Consider the following 16,668-nt stretch of genomic DNA (forward strand, 5'->3'; position numbering starts at 1 on the left):
TAAGTGAAAATAAAAAATTCTACTGAGATTTAATCTCCACAGAGATTAACATATCATTATTCAACTAACAGACTGGCCAAGATCAAAATGTTTGTTAATACTTTATAAAAGATTCGAGGAAATAGGAACTCTCACACGTTGGTGGGAGTATAAAATGATACAATCCTTATAGAAAGCAATTTGCCAATATCTATGAAAAATAAAAATGTACAAGTCTTCTGACCTAATAACTTCAGTTTAAAATTTTATCTCACAGCAACTCACTAATGTGCAACATGACCTATGTACACGGTTATTAAATGCAGCATTATTTGCAAGAGTAAGAGACTGGAAAGAAAATGTTTGTCAGTAGGGACTGCTCCAATATATTATGGTACATCCATACAATTAAATCTTACGCAGTTATTAAAAAAAGAATCAAGAAACTCTATGTACTGATATGGGACAATCTCAAAAAATCACGTTAAGTGAAAACGGCAAGCTGAAGAACATGTGCACTGCGCAGTACATTCATGGTTAAGTATCTCCAGAAGGATATTGAAAAAACAGATAATACTTCTGGGAGGGGAAACTGGGTACTAAAAAAGGGAAGGAGACTTTTCACTGTATATCATTCTGTGCCATGAATTTTGAACCAAGTGAATGTTACATGTTCTGATGAAAAAACTTTTTTTCTTAAAAGACAAAAATTTGAAATAAAAACTGATAGCCAACAGAAATACAAAATTCTTTCAGGTAAATTCAAGTTAGCAAGTTTTATATTTCTTTCACCTGTAGGATAAACTTTTCCACAGTTCCATTGAGTCTTTCAGGTTCCATCAGTTTATTTACCAATTCCTGCTCAACAGCCATTAGGGCTAAGCCACTAAGCTTTTCTTGTCCCCTGGTATGACATAAATATGTTTTAAGACGAGACAGTGTAGAAAATGAATTTTCAACACTTGCTGAAGTAACTGGCCAAGACAAAGCAATATATAATAGCACTGATATGCAAGGAATATTATTGTGAAGACCATGCTGAATAAACAAATGGCCAAGATTGCTGAAGCTGATGCAATCATAATCTAGGACAAAGTTGAGCTTTGCATATTGCCGATAAAATCTAAGTTCTGGGATGATGTCTGCATCAAGTTTATAAAATTCTTGGACATCTTTAGCTGTTGCTTCATTTAACGGTTCATTCCATTTAAGTAACAGTTCTGAAATCTGCTTCATTTTACAATAATCAAACTCTGAAAAACACAATTTTAAATTTTGTAATATAGTATCCAAGCCTTGATAATAAATATTAATTTTATATTGTTCTTCTGTTGAGGTAGGAAAAAACATACTGTCTGAATTGCTAGGATCTATTGTTTTCTGAATTTTTCTTCTTTTCTGAAATGAAGGCCTTTCAACTTCAAAACCTTTACAGGTTATTTTTTGACATACTTCCTCTGCTCCATCCCAGATAGTTTTGAAATAAGTATCATTTCTTTCAGATGATAAACATTCCAAAATTGCTTCTATTTTTGAAGACAAAGAAAAAATGTCTATGGTTTCACTTTGAAGCTCTTTGGAAAGAATTCCTGTAACACTTAGTACTCGATAAAGAAATTTCAAACAAAAGATAAATTCAAATTTGGAAACCAACGCCAACAAATCACTCAATTCATCAGATAAACTTGTGTTTGAAGAATGGTTTGATAGAACTTCCAGTGTTTCAATAACCTCTGGAAGACCCTCAATCACAGATAGTAACGTACGATCATGGACTGTCCAACATGATTGTGATGTATGTTTTTTGCATGTTTTGTTTTGACTTAGCTTATAAATGTTTTGAAAATTTACAGACATTTCCCCATGAATAGTGTTGAACAAAGAACTGAGAGTATTTAGAGCACTTCGGAGCTCTTTTACTTCTTTGCAAAACCTAATCACCGCTAAATCCAAAAAATGTGCATAACAATGCAGGTATAAAGCTCTTGGCTCTTCCTTCTTGAATTCTGCTGCAATTTTATTAAATTTTCCCCTCCAGTTACTGGTGCTATCATAGGCCTGGCCTCGTATTTTATCCAAATCAACTCCAATTTGCTGCAGGTAAGTTTTAATACTCCTGTGTAAGTTGGTCCCAGTCATCTCTTCAACATCTATGAAACCCAAAAATCTTTCTTTAATTAATATAGACTTTGATGTTTTCTGTGGGTATCTTACACAAATTGAGAATTGTCCTTTAGTGGCACTATCAGTTGTTTCATCACATATTATTGAAAAAGCTGAGGAGACATTGATCTCATTTACAATATCTTTTAACATTTCAGTCTTTATTATTTCAATAATATCATTTTGAATTTGTGTACTATTGTAGAAGTCAACTTGTGAATTCATAAGTCGAAATATTTCTTCTCCTTTATCTTTTGCTCGGATTTCTAACAATTCTAAAAAATTGCCTTTATTCACAGATGAAACAGACTGGTCATCTCCTCTTAAGAGTAAACACTGCTTTCCAAGAAATAAAATATTTTCAATTATAAGCTTTAGGTACTTTTTATTTCCCTCAATCTGTTTTGAATGATTAGATACACTGTCATTAACAGCTTCATCACAAAACTGGTATTCCCTCCAAAATTGCAATGACTTTGAATGCATTTCACTTTTTTCATGCTTTCTGAATTTTTCTAGAGTTTTTTTCCAATTGGAAATTCCTTGGGCTGCAAATGACTCTCCTCCATAGCTAATTTTTTTTTGGCAGAACAACTGACACGAATAACAGAATATCACATCTTTTTTAATACTGTTTTCTAACTGCTGAAAATTTGAACACCAAGATTTTTTAATACTTCGTGATTTACCTTTAACTTTTTGTACTTTGGATGTAAATTTTGGGTGACGTAGTCCATCTCTTATTTTCATGGATTTCATACTGTTTGTAGCATCTTGGTTTGACACATGATCTTTTTGTACTTCTATACTAGAGCCAGTTGTATGCTGACTGAGTACTGACGAAGATGGTGCAAGGCTTGGCTGTTCCACATTACTATTAGCAACACCATTACTTGATTCACTGGGTGAAGTCTTAGAAATCTTGGGAGAAAATGACAAAATAACATTTCTTTGAACAGTTTTCAAATAATCAATTAAAATATCGAACATATCCATTCTAATAACAAAAAAATCAATGGGTGAGTTACAGTACGAGCTCCACTAGGGGGAAACATTAACAATTATTTATAACTTAGTATTCTTATTAATAATTTCAAGTCAAACTTGAGATTTGGGAAACTGAACGTGAATAACAAAAGGTGTTTATTGCTCTACACTTTTGAGCTCTATGATCAAATCAGGAATGAATATGCTCAAATACACACATGCACAATATGTTTAAAAAAAGAAAGCTTAAAAAAGACAGTAGCAAAAACAATTAAGAATAAAACTTACATCCTCAACGACATTTGCTGTTACTGAAGAAACTGTACCTGTCAAAATAAAGCAAAAATTCTAGATCTTATACCATAATCTATAAAATAGCATCATTAACTACATAATTGCTTATTTCATACTAGGCAACCAAAAGAAAACTTAAAGACAGATTCTATATTCTAATCAAGTATGGCAAAACAGTGTATATGTCAAAGAACGTCACATCAATTTTTACCTTGTAATACATCAGAGTTCATGACAGGCAGGGCTTCATGAGTATCTGCCAATGACACTATATTGCTTATAACCGGAGTTGTATCTTTCTTCGGAGAAAGGAGATCTGTTGAAGCATCATGCACCATGGAAACATTTACTGATAAAAATTAAAAGGTATCTTATAAACCAGGCAGAATCAATCAATCAGAAAGCACTGTTTAATTACAACTGTTTCAACGAATAACGCAAATATCTATCAATAATTGCTTTAAGTATTAGTGGGTACTGGAGTAATTTTTATTAGGGCTTAGGAATATCCAGATTCTTTAGGATAAGATTAATAACAACATTAAACAGATAATTTACATTTCCCATCACTTTATATCTTTTACCTTTGCACACAGTTTATCAGTCCTTTTATACTATTTGCTTGAACTGTCAAGCAAATCTTTACTGTGAAATTACCCATGAAGAACATTGCTAGAGAATCTCCTAATGCATATCATTTCTAACCATTCCAGGATTCATAAACTCAATATGAGTGGAGCTGAGTTGGTGTCTAAGCTAGTATTAAAGAGCTTTCTATAATAAGCCAGTCTGCATGATGCACAAGCCCCAGGAGAATCATTCATTCCACTGTCTATGAAATTAGCACCACTGGCCCTATATGAGGCTCTTTGATAGAATACACAGTTGGCTCTGGATTCTCTGTCCCTTTCTATTAGTGAACATCAAAGTATTTGTGACTAGCTCTACTCCATGTGAAAAATGTAACTAATAGCCTTGTTTTTACAAAGCAGGGCTAACTAGAAGATTCTATATTCTAATATGACAATCTTTACAAATAAATATTAAATCTCTGGTGATGAAGTAGCCTTCCTTTTATGCAAAAATACTGGAAACTGTTCTTTGAAACAAGTTTTAGATTGTTTTGACTTTTAAGTCAGTTTAATTTAGAAATGAATCAAGGTTATAAATTAAAGAAAGCAGTAATATTCTTCAACAGTTACTAAATCTCTGGTAACTGCTAAAAAAACAGTACCTGTAGAAGATTCCATCTTAGCTTTACTGTAAGCAGAGAAACAATGAATAGAGCAGAAAAGCTCTGTCTTCCCCGAGTCATTGGTAGTCTCAATCATTTCGTCTGAGGGTTTCAATGATTTGCAAAGAACAGATGTAAGTGTTTTGGCTGGTTTCTGTTAGAAAGTAAAATAATATTCATATTCCTGGTATATGACATATGCTCACAACCATTGCTTAGTTGAAATATTATAACAATGAGGTCATATTTCTGCACTTTCTTAAAAAACAGAAAAAAGGCACTTATAGATTGTAATGACTAAAATGAAGGAAACTGATCAATCTACTAGGTAACTATTTGTATTATTTGTCAGGTATATTAATAGCTATAACAATACATATGCAAGCAATGAAGAAAGTGGTCATAAAAGATGTTCATCATCCCAGGCAACTAAAGCCAACTGGACAAATCAACAAAAGTCTTATAATTACAGGTCTGTCTTTAATGCCAACTTGGGCATCAACTAAGGAAAGCCTTTTACTGGTGCTAAGGAGGAGCCAAAAAAGGGTGCCTAACACACATTACAAGATGCTGTGGGGAAAGACTGTTTTTCTAGCCTAACTTCATGGTGAAAATTCAAGCACGTTGTAAGAAAGCAGTAAGAGGTACAGAACATAGTGCATTCTGTAAGCAGTAAGGTTGCAAAGGAAAAGGATAGAAAATGGGGAGGTTCACCACCTACTCTTTCGGGTGAAACAGGAGCCATCATTCCTGGACTTAATACTAAGTTAACACTAACGACAATGATGAAATGGAACAGCTTTTAGGGGTACACAAAGTGCAAAGACAAATGAAAATATCTTACACAGATTTTCTTTTTCTGGGAAAGAATGGGATATTGGCAAAGGAACAATGAAACAAAAAGTAGAGTGTAATTTTGAAAATTACTATTTTTGTCCCTTATTAGTAGGAATTTTCATATTTTATGAAATATAACAACTCGCCAATATTTACATTAACCAACAACAGTGGTATAATTTATAACTAATTTATTACTCATGTGGGAAAGCTAATACTTAACTAATGTACTCTAGTAAGAAGATATGGCCAGGGACTTCCCTGGTGGCACAGTGGTTGAGAAGATTCACAAAACATTAATATCTATCAATATTTAAAGTATCCCTGTATGTTGACCCACAAATTTATACTTTTAAGAATTTTGGGGGCTTCCCTGGTGGTTAAGAATCTGCCTGCCAATGCAGGGGACACAGTTCGAGTCCTGGTCTGGGAAGATCCCACATGCCGCAGAGCAATTAAGCCCACGTGCCACAACTACTGAGCCTGCGTGCCACACCTACTGAAGCCCACATGCCTAGAGCCCATCCTGCGCAACAAGAGAAGCCACCGCAATGAGAAGCCCGCACACCACAACGTGCAGTGAGCAGCCCCCGCTTGCCGTTACTACAGAAAGCCCACAGGTGGCAGTGAAGACCCAACACAGCAATAAATAAATAAATAAATAAGTTAATTAATTTTAAAAAAGATGTGGCCAAAATAATTACAATTATACCAATCAACTTTTTAAAATAAAAAGCCACCCCATTTTTGCATTTTTGGATTCAAAAGTTTGAGTGCTTTACTAATTTTTTTTTTTTTTTTTTTTGCCACGCTGTGCGGCTTGCAGGATCCTAGTTCCCTGACCAGGGATTGAACCCAGGCCCTTGTCAGTAAAAGCACAGAGTCCCAACCACTGGACTGCCAGGGAATCTAATTCTTGATTACAGTTCACTAACAATATGGATTTTCTACATTATCACAATCACACAATATCTTAAATGCAGCAGGGCATAGTGTTAGGTGGTGCTTCTTAACTCATCTAGCCAAATAAGCCGTGCCCCATCACATATGCTGAATAACTGAGTACTCAAATACAGGCTCTTAAAAACAGGAGAAGGTCTATTTATTGAGTGTGAGGGGTAAAGAAAGAAAAGAAGGAACAGCATTAACTGCTTTCAGACAAAGGGTTCTATGCTCTCCGTTCTCCCATTTCTGGTCCCAAGGCAGGGTACTCTCATGGTGTGGGCATTCTGTCATAGAAAAGCTGTGGCTCACAAATGACCTATTTGAACTGGGGCTTGTTAAGACTCCCATCTTCAGTTGCTTGTTTTTAAGGAAGAATTTATAGGGATACAATTAGGTCTCAAAGTGTCACCTGAACGAGCAAGACATGGGACAGTCCACCTCATGAAAGGGGCTCAGACCACTATTGTGTTCAGCTCACTTAGTCCTGCAAAGCAGGGCCAGCTTCTCTGCTCTCAGAGCCACCCATCCAAGGCTCTCCTATCAGAAATAGGGGATTATTTCTCATTGGTTTATTGCCTACTAGGACTCCTGATTCAGAAAAAAGCATGTGACATTCTTGATTCATCTTAACCTTGCTTAGGTGTAAGAAATACATGGAATTAAAAATAAAAAACATTTCTGTGGTTGAGTCCTACTGACCAATAGACTATTGCTATGCTTGCTATCTAACTTATAAATAAGCTTCCCTCTGATTGCCTTTTCTTCAAGACAAGATCATCACCCTGAGATTCTTTAGGAAAATCTCCATGCAGCATTTATTATGAATTGTTATGTGAAAAACAACTGTCAGAAGTCTTTTATATCATCTCCTTCATCATCTTACCAACGAAAAATATTCCCAATGGTACTAAAATCTATACCGCCAGTTTCCTAAAGTGGAAACATTCACAAACCAACTAATGGAAGGAACTCAATCTTCCATTTTTCATTTGAGTCTTATGCAATCAAATTCAAATGGAGAGGTCCTCACTTTATGCAATAGATCTTTATTCATACCTGCTTATATGCTGTAATACGCTTTGAACTATTAAAGTAATGAGACTGTGCTTCCATGTGAAGTATATGGAACAGACTAGAGCTAGTGGAACAGTAAGCTCCACAGTTCTCACAACAGTTCATGATGAGGTTGTTAGCAGAGTGAAACTTTGAAAAACAGGCATTACTGCAAAGACTACGTTTCATGTTCTGGTATTTTACTTCATACTGAATCTAGGATTTAAAAAAAAGACTTAGTAAAAACTCTGATATTTAAGCAGAATAATCAGAGTCCCTCAAGGTTAAGAAATATTGCAACTTACAACAGTAGTCTTCTGACACATGCTGCACTTGGCTGGAATGCTATTAGTACATATGGTATCAAATGGTTTTCTTTTTTCTTCATATGATGAAAGACAAGATTGGCTGCAAAAAGTTTTGCTAGTGGTAGTATCTTCCAGCTGGATACTGATCACATCCTTTAGATTTACAATGTCTCTAAAAATAAATAACAAGAGCACCATTAAACTCTTTTACCACAATTATTTTTTTCTTTTCATAAGCTAAATCACTCCCTTAAATAACCCTCTCCCCTGTTGTTTCATTTACCTGAAGAACTGTGAAATAGCAGGAATATCAGCCTTGAAATAAGAAAACCTGAATTGGGTATCTAGTTCTATCACTTACATTAAGTTACAGTGATTAAGTCATTTATATTCCCTAAATGTTAATTTCTTCATCTATAACGTTAAGGATTATAAACACATCTGATAGTACAGTTTGAGGATTACCTTGCCTGTATTAGTTGGTGCTAGTGATTATAGAATGATGATGAGAAATCACATATTCATACCTGACAAACTTTGGAATCTACAAGACAGAGGATTTAGAAGTTTGATCTACAAATTGCTGGGGATTCTCCAGATACTTTCAGGAGGTCCACAGGATCAAAACGATTTTCATAATATTAACATGTTATTTGCCTTTTTCACTGTGCTGACATTTGAACGGATGGTGCAAAAGCAACGGTGGGCCCCTGCAATTCCACTCCTAGGTATATACCCCAAAAAACTGAAAAAAAGTACTCAAAAAAGTACATGTACACAAGGGTTCCTAACAGTTACAACACATACCAACAGCCTAAATGTTCATCAACAAATGAATGGATAAACAAATTGTGGTATATTATTTGGCTATAAAAAAAAAGAATGAAGTACTGATACACATGCCACAACATGAATGAATCTTGAAAACACTATGCTAAGGGAAAGAAGCCAGACATAAAAGGTCAAATGTTGTGATTCCGTTTATATAAAATATTCATAATAGATAAATCCATAGATAGAATGCAGATTGGTGGTTGCCAGGGGTTGAGGGGAGTGAAGATAGGGGAATGGGGAGAAACTCCTTAACAGATAACGCATTTTACTTTGGGATGATAGAAATGTTTTGGAACTAGATAGAGGTGGTAGTTGTACAATACTGTGAATGTACTAAACGGTACTGAAATGGTTTTTGTTATATAAATTTCACCTCAATAAATTGGGAGGAAAAAAAAAAGCGATGGTGGGTAAAACTGCCAGAGCCTTATTTAGCATAAATCAAGGCAGTGACGCCAAAAGGTACCAGTATTTGCACTATTCACAACCATGAATTTGTTGTAAGTTATTTACTTTATTAAAACTCAATCCTTCAGTACATCTTTTTAATATTCTGTGAGATGAAAGGGGACGTAGGCATAAATTATTTCTCCTGCACACCAAAGTATGATGGTTGTTTCAAGGAAAATCTCATGTAGGAATGTTAAGAGTTAAAACCTGATTTAGGGGACCTCCCTGGTGGTATAGTGGTTAAGAATCTGACTGCCAATGTAGGGGGCATGGGTTCGAGCCCTGGTCCGGGAAGATCCCACATGCCACAGAGCAACTAAGTCCGTGCGCCACAACTACTGAGCCTGTGCTCTAGAACCCACATGCCACAGCTACTGAAGCCCAAGTGCCTAGAGCCCGTGCTAAACAACAAGAGAAGCCACCGCAAAGAGAAGCCCCCGAGTAGCCCCTGCTCGCCACAACTAGAGAAAGCCCATGCGCAGCAACAAACACCCAACACAGCCATAAACAAACAAACAAATAAATAACTGAGTTAGCTACTTTTTTCATGGAATACCTATTTACTTCAAAGAATGACTATCAGGGAAACTATTAACCAGAAGTAGGTATCTGGCAGATATTTTCTCAAAAATGAATAAAGTAAGACTGTTACCCCAAGGAAAACAACTGGCAGTAGTTATTGCCAATGGTAAAATATGAGCTTTCACTGAAAATTAGAACTTTGGAAAACCTCCAGCTTGATAGCTTCCTAATATGTAGACTTTCTTGGTGAGATTAGTGATTTTTTTTTAAATGTGATTTTTAAAATACTGCATAATGAAACACGACAACATTTAGATCTGCATACCTCAGGGAATCAATATTTTCCACATGATGATAGCATGAAGCAAAAATCAGTTGTGGGTAGAAGAACAATTCAAAGTACAAATAGACCAATACATTTTTTTTTTTTTTTTTTTTTTTTTGCGGTACGCGGGCCTCTCACTGTTGTGGCCTCTCCTGTTGCGGAGCAAAGGCTCCGGATACGCAGAGTCAGCGGCCATGGCTCATGGGCGCAGCCGCTCCGCGGCATGTGGGATCTTCCCAGAGCAGGGCACGAACCCGTGTCCCCTGCATCGGCAGGCGGACTCTCAAACACTGCGCCACCAGGGAAGCCCTAGACCAATAAATTTTAACGTGACAGTACAAAAAATTCATTGATATGGCTTCAGATTCCACATTGTAACTAACCTTTAAGAAACTGTAGTATCTTTTAAGAAAACTGTAGTATCAAAGAACTTCCACAATTATATGAAATGCTATTAAAACACTCTTCCCTTTTCCAAATACTTATTTGTAAGGTCAGCTTTTCTTCAGACTTCAACCAAAACAACATTTTATAACCAAGTGAATGCAGAAGCAGATATGAGAAGCCAGCCAGACAGTAAAGCAGTTTGCAAAACTAATAAAACAGTGCTCACTAAATTTTTCTTAAAATTTCTCCTAAATTTAAAAAAACGCTATTATTCAAAAAAAAAAATTTAGGTCAACATGCAGAGTTTATTACTTTTAAATGAGTTAATAGTTAAAAATTCCTCAGTTTTAATTTCTAACACAATATATGTATAGGTAGATGTAAGCTACATAAACTAAAGCTCTTTGGGTCTTCAAAAATTTTTAAGATTGTAAAGGGGTCCAGAAACCAGAAAATGTGAGAACTGCTACTACAGGAAATACCAAGATATCTGGCTACCTAGATCCCTCAGAATATCAATCTTTCAGGATAATAGTTTTCCAGATGAAATACTCCTGAAATCAACACTATTTTAAACCTCAATATTTACAAATTTTTAGTGTACAAATCTTCCTTGACTTACAATGGGGTTACGTCCAGATAAACCCATCTTAAATTGAAAATATCGTTAAGTCAAAGACACATTTAATACACCTAACCTACAGAACACCATAGCTTAGCCTAGTCTACCTTAAAGGTGCTCAGAACACTTACCTTAGCTTACATTTGGGTAAAATCATCTAACACAAAGCCTATTTTATAATAAAGTGATGAACATATCATGTGGTTTATTGAATATGGTACTAAACATGAAAAACAGAATGGTTGTACAGAATGATTTTAAGTGTATGGGTTGTTTACCCTTGTGATCACGTGGCTGACTGGGAGGTGGGGCTCACTGCCGCTGCCCGGCATGAGAGTATCATACTGCATACTATCATACTAGCCCAGCAAAAGAACAAAATTCAAAATTCGAAGTAGGTTTCTACTGAATGTGTATCGCTTTAGCACTGCTGTAAAGTCGAAAAATCATTATGTAGCACAACTGTAAGTTAGGGACTATCTGTACTATAATCTTTCTGCCTCCTTAAACAGCACCAAAATTACAGGTTAATTTTCATTATCACAACACCAGTCATTTTACTGGCTTAAGATGTAGCTCTACATGCAGTATCTGAGTTGTGACAAAATTTTTTATAAGATTCACTGTGTACCAAGCAGTGTTTAGGCCTTGGGGACATAAAAATGAGTACAATCTGGTCCCTAATGTCAAGAGGTTCATAGTCTAACTGTAGCATTATCAATTCTTTAATAACATTAATTTTACAATCAATGTTTTGGGAGTTATGAACACTATGGAAACACAGACCATGGAACAATTATCTGGGTGGCTGGGGGGAATAAGAGGAAAGAATGGTATGGGAATAGACAAAGGGTACAGATATTTGAGGCAGACCTTTAAGATAGTAAGAAATTAGCCGGATGGGAAGGAAGGCAGAAGAAATAGCACTGGCAGGAGCACTGAAGTCTGAAAATGCTTATTGGCTTTTACTGCTATTAGCATATTAGACTGCTAGCTTCTAATCTACTAAGGCCTTATTTAAAGAAAAAAAAAAAATCAAAAATGAATTTTGTTAAAAGTGCCTAAAATTAGCTTAACCAAAGGCTGAGCACAGGTCTGAACAACTTTCCTACAAATAAATGTTACATCATTAGTGCATAGGCCTATTTTAAACTCCACTAATTTCTTTCAGGACCTCTGGTTAGCTTCAATTGGGATACAGAAGTACAGAAGTACACTTAAATACATAGCTCTCAAAAGAACAGTCTTATCTTTCTAACATGACTTAAAATGTCATTTTCAAAGTTATCTTTCATTTGGTTCATGAAACAGAATAAAAACTACATTGACTCTAACACAACACTGTAAATCAACTATACTTCAATTAAAAAAAAAACCTATAGCGACTCAGAACAAATTTAAAATCACTGCTATTAAAAAAAAACCTCATCAAAAACCTCAACTGATAATTAGCTAAAATCTTGAGAACTACATAACTAATACAAGAGGCTAATGAATGTACAGTAAAAAGTTCTGAAAACAGTAAAGGTTACTCTGAACAATGGACAGCCTCTCGCAGCCTACACATCACTGTACCACCTTTCCACCAACCTATAAAATAGTATTTTCTATCAAAACATTTTCATTCCAAAGGAAGTAAAACTTATTTCATGCTTTGTTCATATTGGATTTCTTTGCCTTCGAGAACAACTTACACACTAAATCTTTCCTGCTTCAGCCTTTTCAATCTGTCTGGGAGCTCCGCTGAAGATGTGTAATGGGTAAACTCCAAACACAGCAACATGATACTTTAACTTCTCAGAGCCTCAGTTTCCTCAAAACCAAAAGAAAATATTTGGACTGGATGATCTCTAAGGTCCCTTCCAGTTTTATGATTCTGCAGAGAAAGAAAGCATGCTGAAGAGAGTGCCATATAGCCCACGGCAAAAAAGAAAAAGGACAAAGTATAGTGTTAAAGGGTTTACAAAGCACAAAAGAAAGTTAAGTAGAGTTCTGGGGAGGAAGACTTGAAGCAAAGGTTAACTCCTGAAGCAGCAGCCAAATGAGGAGCTGAAGCATCCAGTATAAAGGGTATGTGAGTTTGTTAAGAGAATAATAGTGACAGCCAACATTTACTGGGTTCTTATTACATGCAAATATTGTTCTGATTACTTAAATATATTATTTAATGATCAAAATTCTTACGTACATTTAACAAAATAGATGGGAATACTAAAAAAGAAGTTCTCAATGCTTTTCGAACTTTAGCACATATATGAATCATTTGGGGATAAATGTAGTTCTGATTCTATAGGCCTGGGTGACACCAGAGATTCTGCATTTTTAACAAGCTCCCAAATGATGATGCTGTATAGTTGCTCAGGGATCACACAGAGTAGCAAAATGTAAATTGAGGAAGCAAGATTCAAATTGTGGCAATCTGATTCCAAAACAAGATATTGTCTGAAAGGAATTTATATTTACTGGCAAAATTGGTAGCCTATGCGTTTTCTTGTTCTGAAACAAAGACATTTAAAACATAACACTAGCATTTAGTGAGTACTAACAAACCAGAATTATAATATGATGGGACTCTCAAAGCACTGATCCTTTAGACATCTTAGCACAGTGTTCAAAGTTCTGGACATTATGAAATCACTACTACTTCCTTTCTTCTCATCTAAATTGCTTTACATATGTAAAAACGTTAGCAAAGAAGACGCCAATAACAGTTCGCAGAAAACGTAAAATGATTACACACATCCATCTATGTTTACCTCAGGCTATTCAATTTTTCAAAACAATTAAACTACTTCACTTGCCATTACAAGAGAAACATTAAATAACTTTACACCTTGGAAGGTCAAAAAAATAACTGTTATATGAGTAAATAAATTTTTAGTAGGCTGCTCACTATACAGTTAAATGATAAAATATAATGGGCACGCGATAACCCCACTTACAGAGAATTTCAAATGAAAAGAATAGGAAAATAAGTTTCAGAAGTCATTATTTAAAGGTGAAGAGAAACACAGCTCCTATCATTTTAATTTCTGGAAATCTCTTGATTAAAAAAAACTATTTCTGAAGAATCTATTAGAGAAACTAAAAGCAGAAGTAGCTTCTTTTACCTAAACCAAGGTGATAACGTCTTCAGAAAAAAAAAAAGAAAAGAAAAAACCACGCAGGGGCTTCCCTGGTGGCGCAGTGGTTGGGAGTCCGCCTGCCGATGCGGGGGACGCGGGTTCGTGCCCTGGTTCGGGAGGATCCCACGTGCCGCGGAGCGGCTGGGCCCGTGAGCCATGGCCGCTGGGCCTGCGCGTCCGGAGCCCGTGCTCTGCAGCGGGAGGAGCCACAGCAGTGAGAGGCCCGCGTACCGCAAAAAAAAAAAAACCACGCAGAAAATTACAACCAAGATTCTGATCAAGATCTATGTAGGGAGGTAAAGGGGGCCATAATTTAAAATTATATACTTTGAGCAGTTTGAACAAGTTCTCTTCGGAAGAGCTGGTGAATTGAGAGATGAAATGTATTCAGTGATGCACGGTGTGGAGCAGAAAAGCTGAGTAGACCCTTTCCTCTGATAAGCAGTTTGCCCCTTTTGAAGAATTTTTTTACAGCCAGAACAGGAAACCTGAATAGCTGTGGTTGAAACTGAGGGAAGCATCTTATTCATGCCAGATGATGCCAGAGAAAGCTGAATGCCTGTAGTCATCTGAGAAGCTATAAACACAAAACAGGAAGGAAAAAAATTAGTATTCACATAAAATTAAGTATGCATTCTTCCATTATCTCATAGAGGTTACTTCTCTTGGACTTGAGACCCAAAACAATCAAGGCACTATTCAAAGGCATTCTAAAAAAGCAGAATAAACTGGCTATCACATTGGTCAGAATAAATATGATTAACTTAAGTAATTCTATTACCATTGTCTGAAAATGTAGTGTTTATTTTCAGGTCATTCTCCTGAGTTTTGGGCTGTTGGGCTTGACAATACTCCTAAAAGAGTTGAAAAATAATGAAAACGACCAGTCAATCAATAGAAAATGATTTATTATGCTCAAGTCTGTTCAGTGAATTGCATAATTGAATTGAACCATGGTACATAAGTAAGCACTACCCGTTTGGTGACCTTTGGCTGATAACACCCATCAATTACTACAATATTTTCTACTGTACCTAGATATGACTTTATAAATGTTTGTTAACATAGTCCCTCACTAGCTACTACAAAAAGAGAGTAGACATACTCAATGATACCTATTTTCCTTTCTTGTTCTGATCACCAATAGCTAATTGTCTTCATAAAGTCCTTAAACACAAAAATTGTTAGGTTAGGCTGAATGAGTCTTACGAAGGAGGATTTTTTTCAGAACAGCAGGCAATCTACCTAAACTTGATCTATGTCTTTGAATGTCCATGGGCTGAAGGAGCAACGGGTACTTCCTAGATGGACAATATTCCCATTGTCACCAACTCAATGGGAGTCATACCCTTACTTGGTATTGATTTACTTTAGCTATTTCTAAACAGAATACTAGAAATTAATTAAAAATGAAATTACTTTTCATTTCACTATAAATTTCAGCTGGTTCATATATAAACATTCTAAGGAAATTTGGCCCTACTTACAAAACACTCACAGCTTGATTCAGTTTTTCCTTTATAGGTTCTTTAGCATTTGACATGTTTAAAGTTGTTTAAGGATAAATATGAAACTAATTTGGATAAACAAATAATAAAGAAAAATTCTAAGAATTTAAAATGTACTAAATAATTCTACTACTTAATAGAGACAGTAGCATAAAAACATATAACTAATTATTTGTATTGTTTCAAGTTAAGAAAAATGAAAACAAAAATGTGTTAACCTCAGTTAGGCCCATAATACCCTAAGCAATCCTTTTATCAACCCCGAAACCCACTTCCAAACAGTGCAACCTTCTCTCATATTCTTGCATATGCTCACTACAGCACTTACTGCACACCCTGTTGTTACTTGGTCAACTGCTTTGGGGAAGGAATTAAGATTTTCAACTGATAAACCAGCACCTGCATAACTAAAATTTATAATTAAATGCTACTCTAGAAAATAGAAAATAAGGTAAAATATTTACCTGAGCATTGTCAGGTTCTGCCTTAATTTCATCTAGCCTCTTCAGTTGTGGTGCCACTGCCTTGTCACATTCACCATCTGTTGTTGATTCTTTCATCTTACTGATGCAAAGAAATCCTCCAGTTCCAAACTAATGGGTTTTTTCTTGGAGAACAGTATCCAGATTCCTAAAATAAAATACGAACTGATAAAGAGTCTGATTTTAATTTTATTTATTTTGGCTGTGTTGGGTCTTTGTTGCTGCACGCAGGCTTTCTGTCTAGTTGCGGTGAGCGGGGGCTACTCTTTGTTGTGGTGTGTGGGCTTCTCGTTGTGGTGGCTTCTTTTGTTGCACATCACGGGCTCTAGGCGTGCGGGCTTCAGTAGTTGTGTGTGTGGGCTCAGTAGTTGTGGCTTGAGGGCTCTAGAGAGCAGGCTCTGTAGTTGTGGCGCACGGGCTTAGTTGGCTCTGCAGCATGTGGTATCTTTCTGGACCAGGGATTGAACCTGTGTCCCCTGCATTGGCAGGTGGATTCTTAACCACTGCACCACCAGGGAAGTCTCAAGAATCTGATTTTTAAACATTAGTCCCTTCAAATATAGTAATTTTCTGGAAGCACAAAACGTTCTTTCACAACACTAGCTTCCTTCCC

General features: G+C 35.9%; 1 protein-coding gene across 3 annotated transcripts; it reads right to left on the reverse strand.

The window, feature by feature from the left end:
• Nucleotides 1-756: 756 nt before the first annotated feature.
• Nucleotides 757-16,133, reverse strand: ZMYM1 (zinc finger MYM-type containing 1). Of its 3 annotated transcripts, none has more exons than XM_007453844.1 (9): nt 16,038-16,133; nt 14,847-14,919; nt 14,393-14,642; nt 7,798-7,972; nt 7,496-7,708; nt 4,658-4,811; nt 3,635-3,718; nt 3,418-3,455; nt 757-3,063 (listed from the first exon to the last, which is right to left on the reverse strand). In XM_007453844.1, exons 1-9 carry the CDS (start codon nt 16,131-16,133, stop codon nt 757-759), a joined length of 3,390 nt encoding a protein of 1,129 aa, XP_007453906.1. The 3 variants fall into 3 exon arrangements, with proteins under 3 accessions (XP_007453906.1, XP_007453905.1, XP_007453907.1); XM_007453843.1 differs by having other exon boundaries at nt 3,635-3,772; XM_007453845.1 differs by lacking the exon at nt 7,496-7,708 and having other exon boundaries at nt 3,635-3,772.
• Between the last annotated feature and the right edge of the window lie 535 nt (nt 16,134-16,668).

This window comes from Lipotes vexillifer, unplaced genomic scaffold (assembly GCF_000442215.2).
Source record: "Lipotes vexillifer unplaced genomic scaffold, Lipotes_vexillifer_v1.1 scaffold213, whole genome shotgun sequence".
NCBI classification, from domain to species: domain Eukaryota; kingdom Metazoa; phylum Chordata; class Mammalia; order Artiodactyla; family Lipotidae; genus Lipotes; species Lipotes vexillifer.

Excerpts from the sequence above, each read along its gene's own strand:
- ZMYM1 (XM_007453843.1), bottom strand. The coding sequence starts at position 16,133 with ATGAAAGAATCAACAACAGATGGTGAATGTGACAAGGCAGTGGCACCA. Across the intron at positions 14,920-16,037 it reads CAGAACCTGACAATGCTCAG|GAGTATTGTCAAGCCCAACA; the intron begins GTAAATATTTTA and ends CAACTCTTTTAG. Across the intron at positions 7,709-7,797 it reads TGTGTCAGAAGACTACTGTT|ATTCAGTATGAAGTAAAATA; the intron begins GTAAGTTGCAAT and ends TTTAAATCCTAG.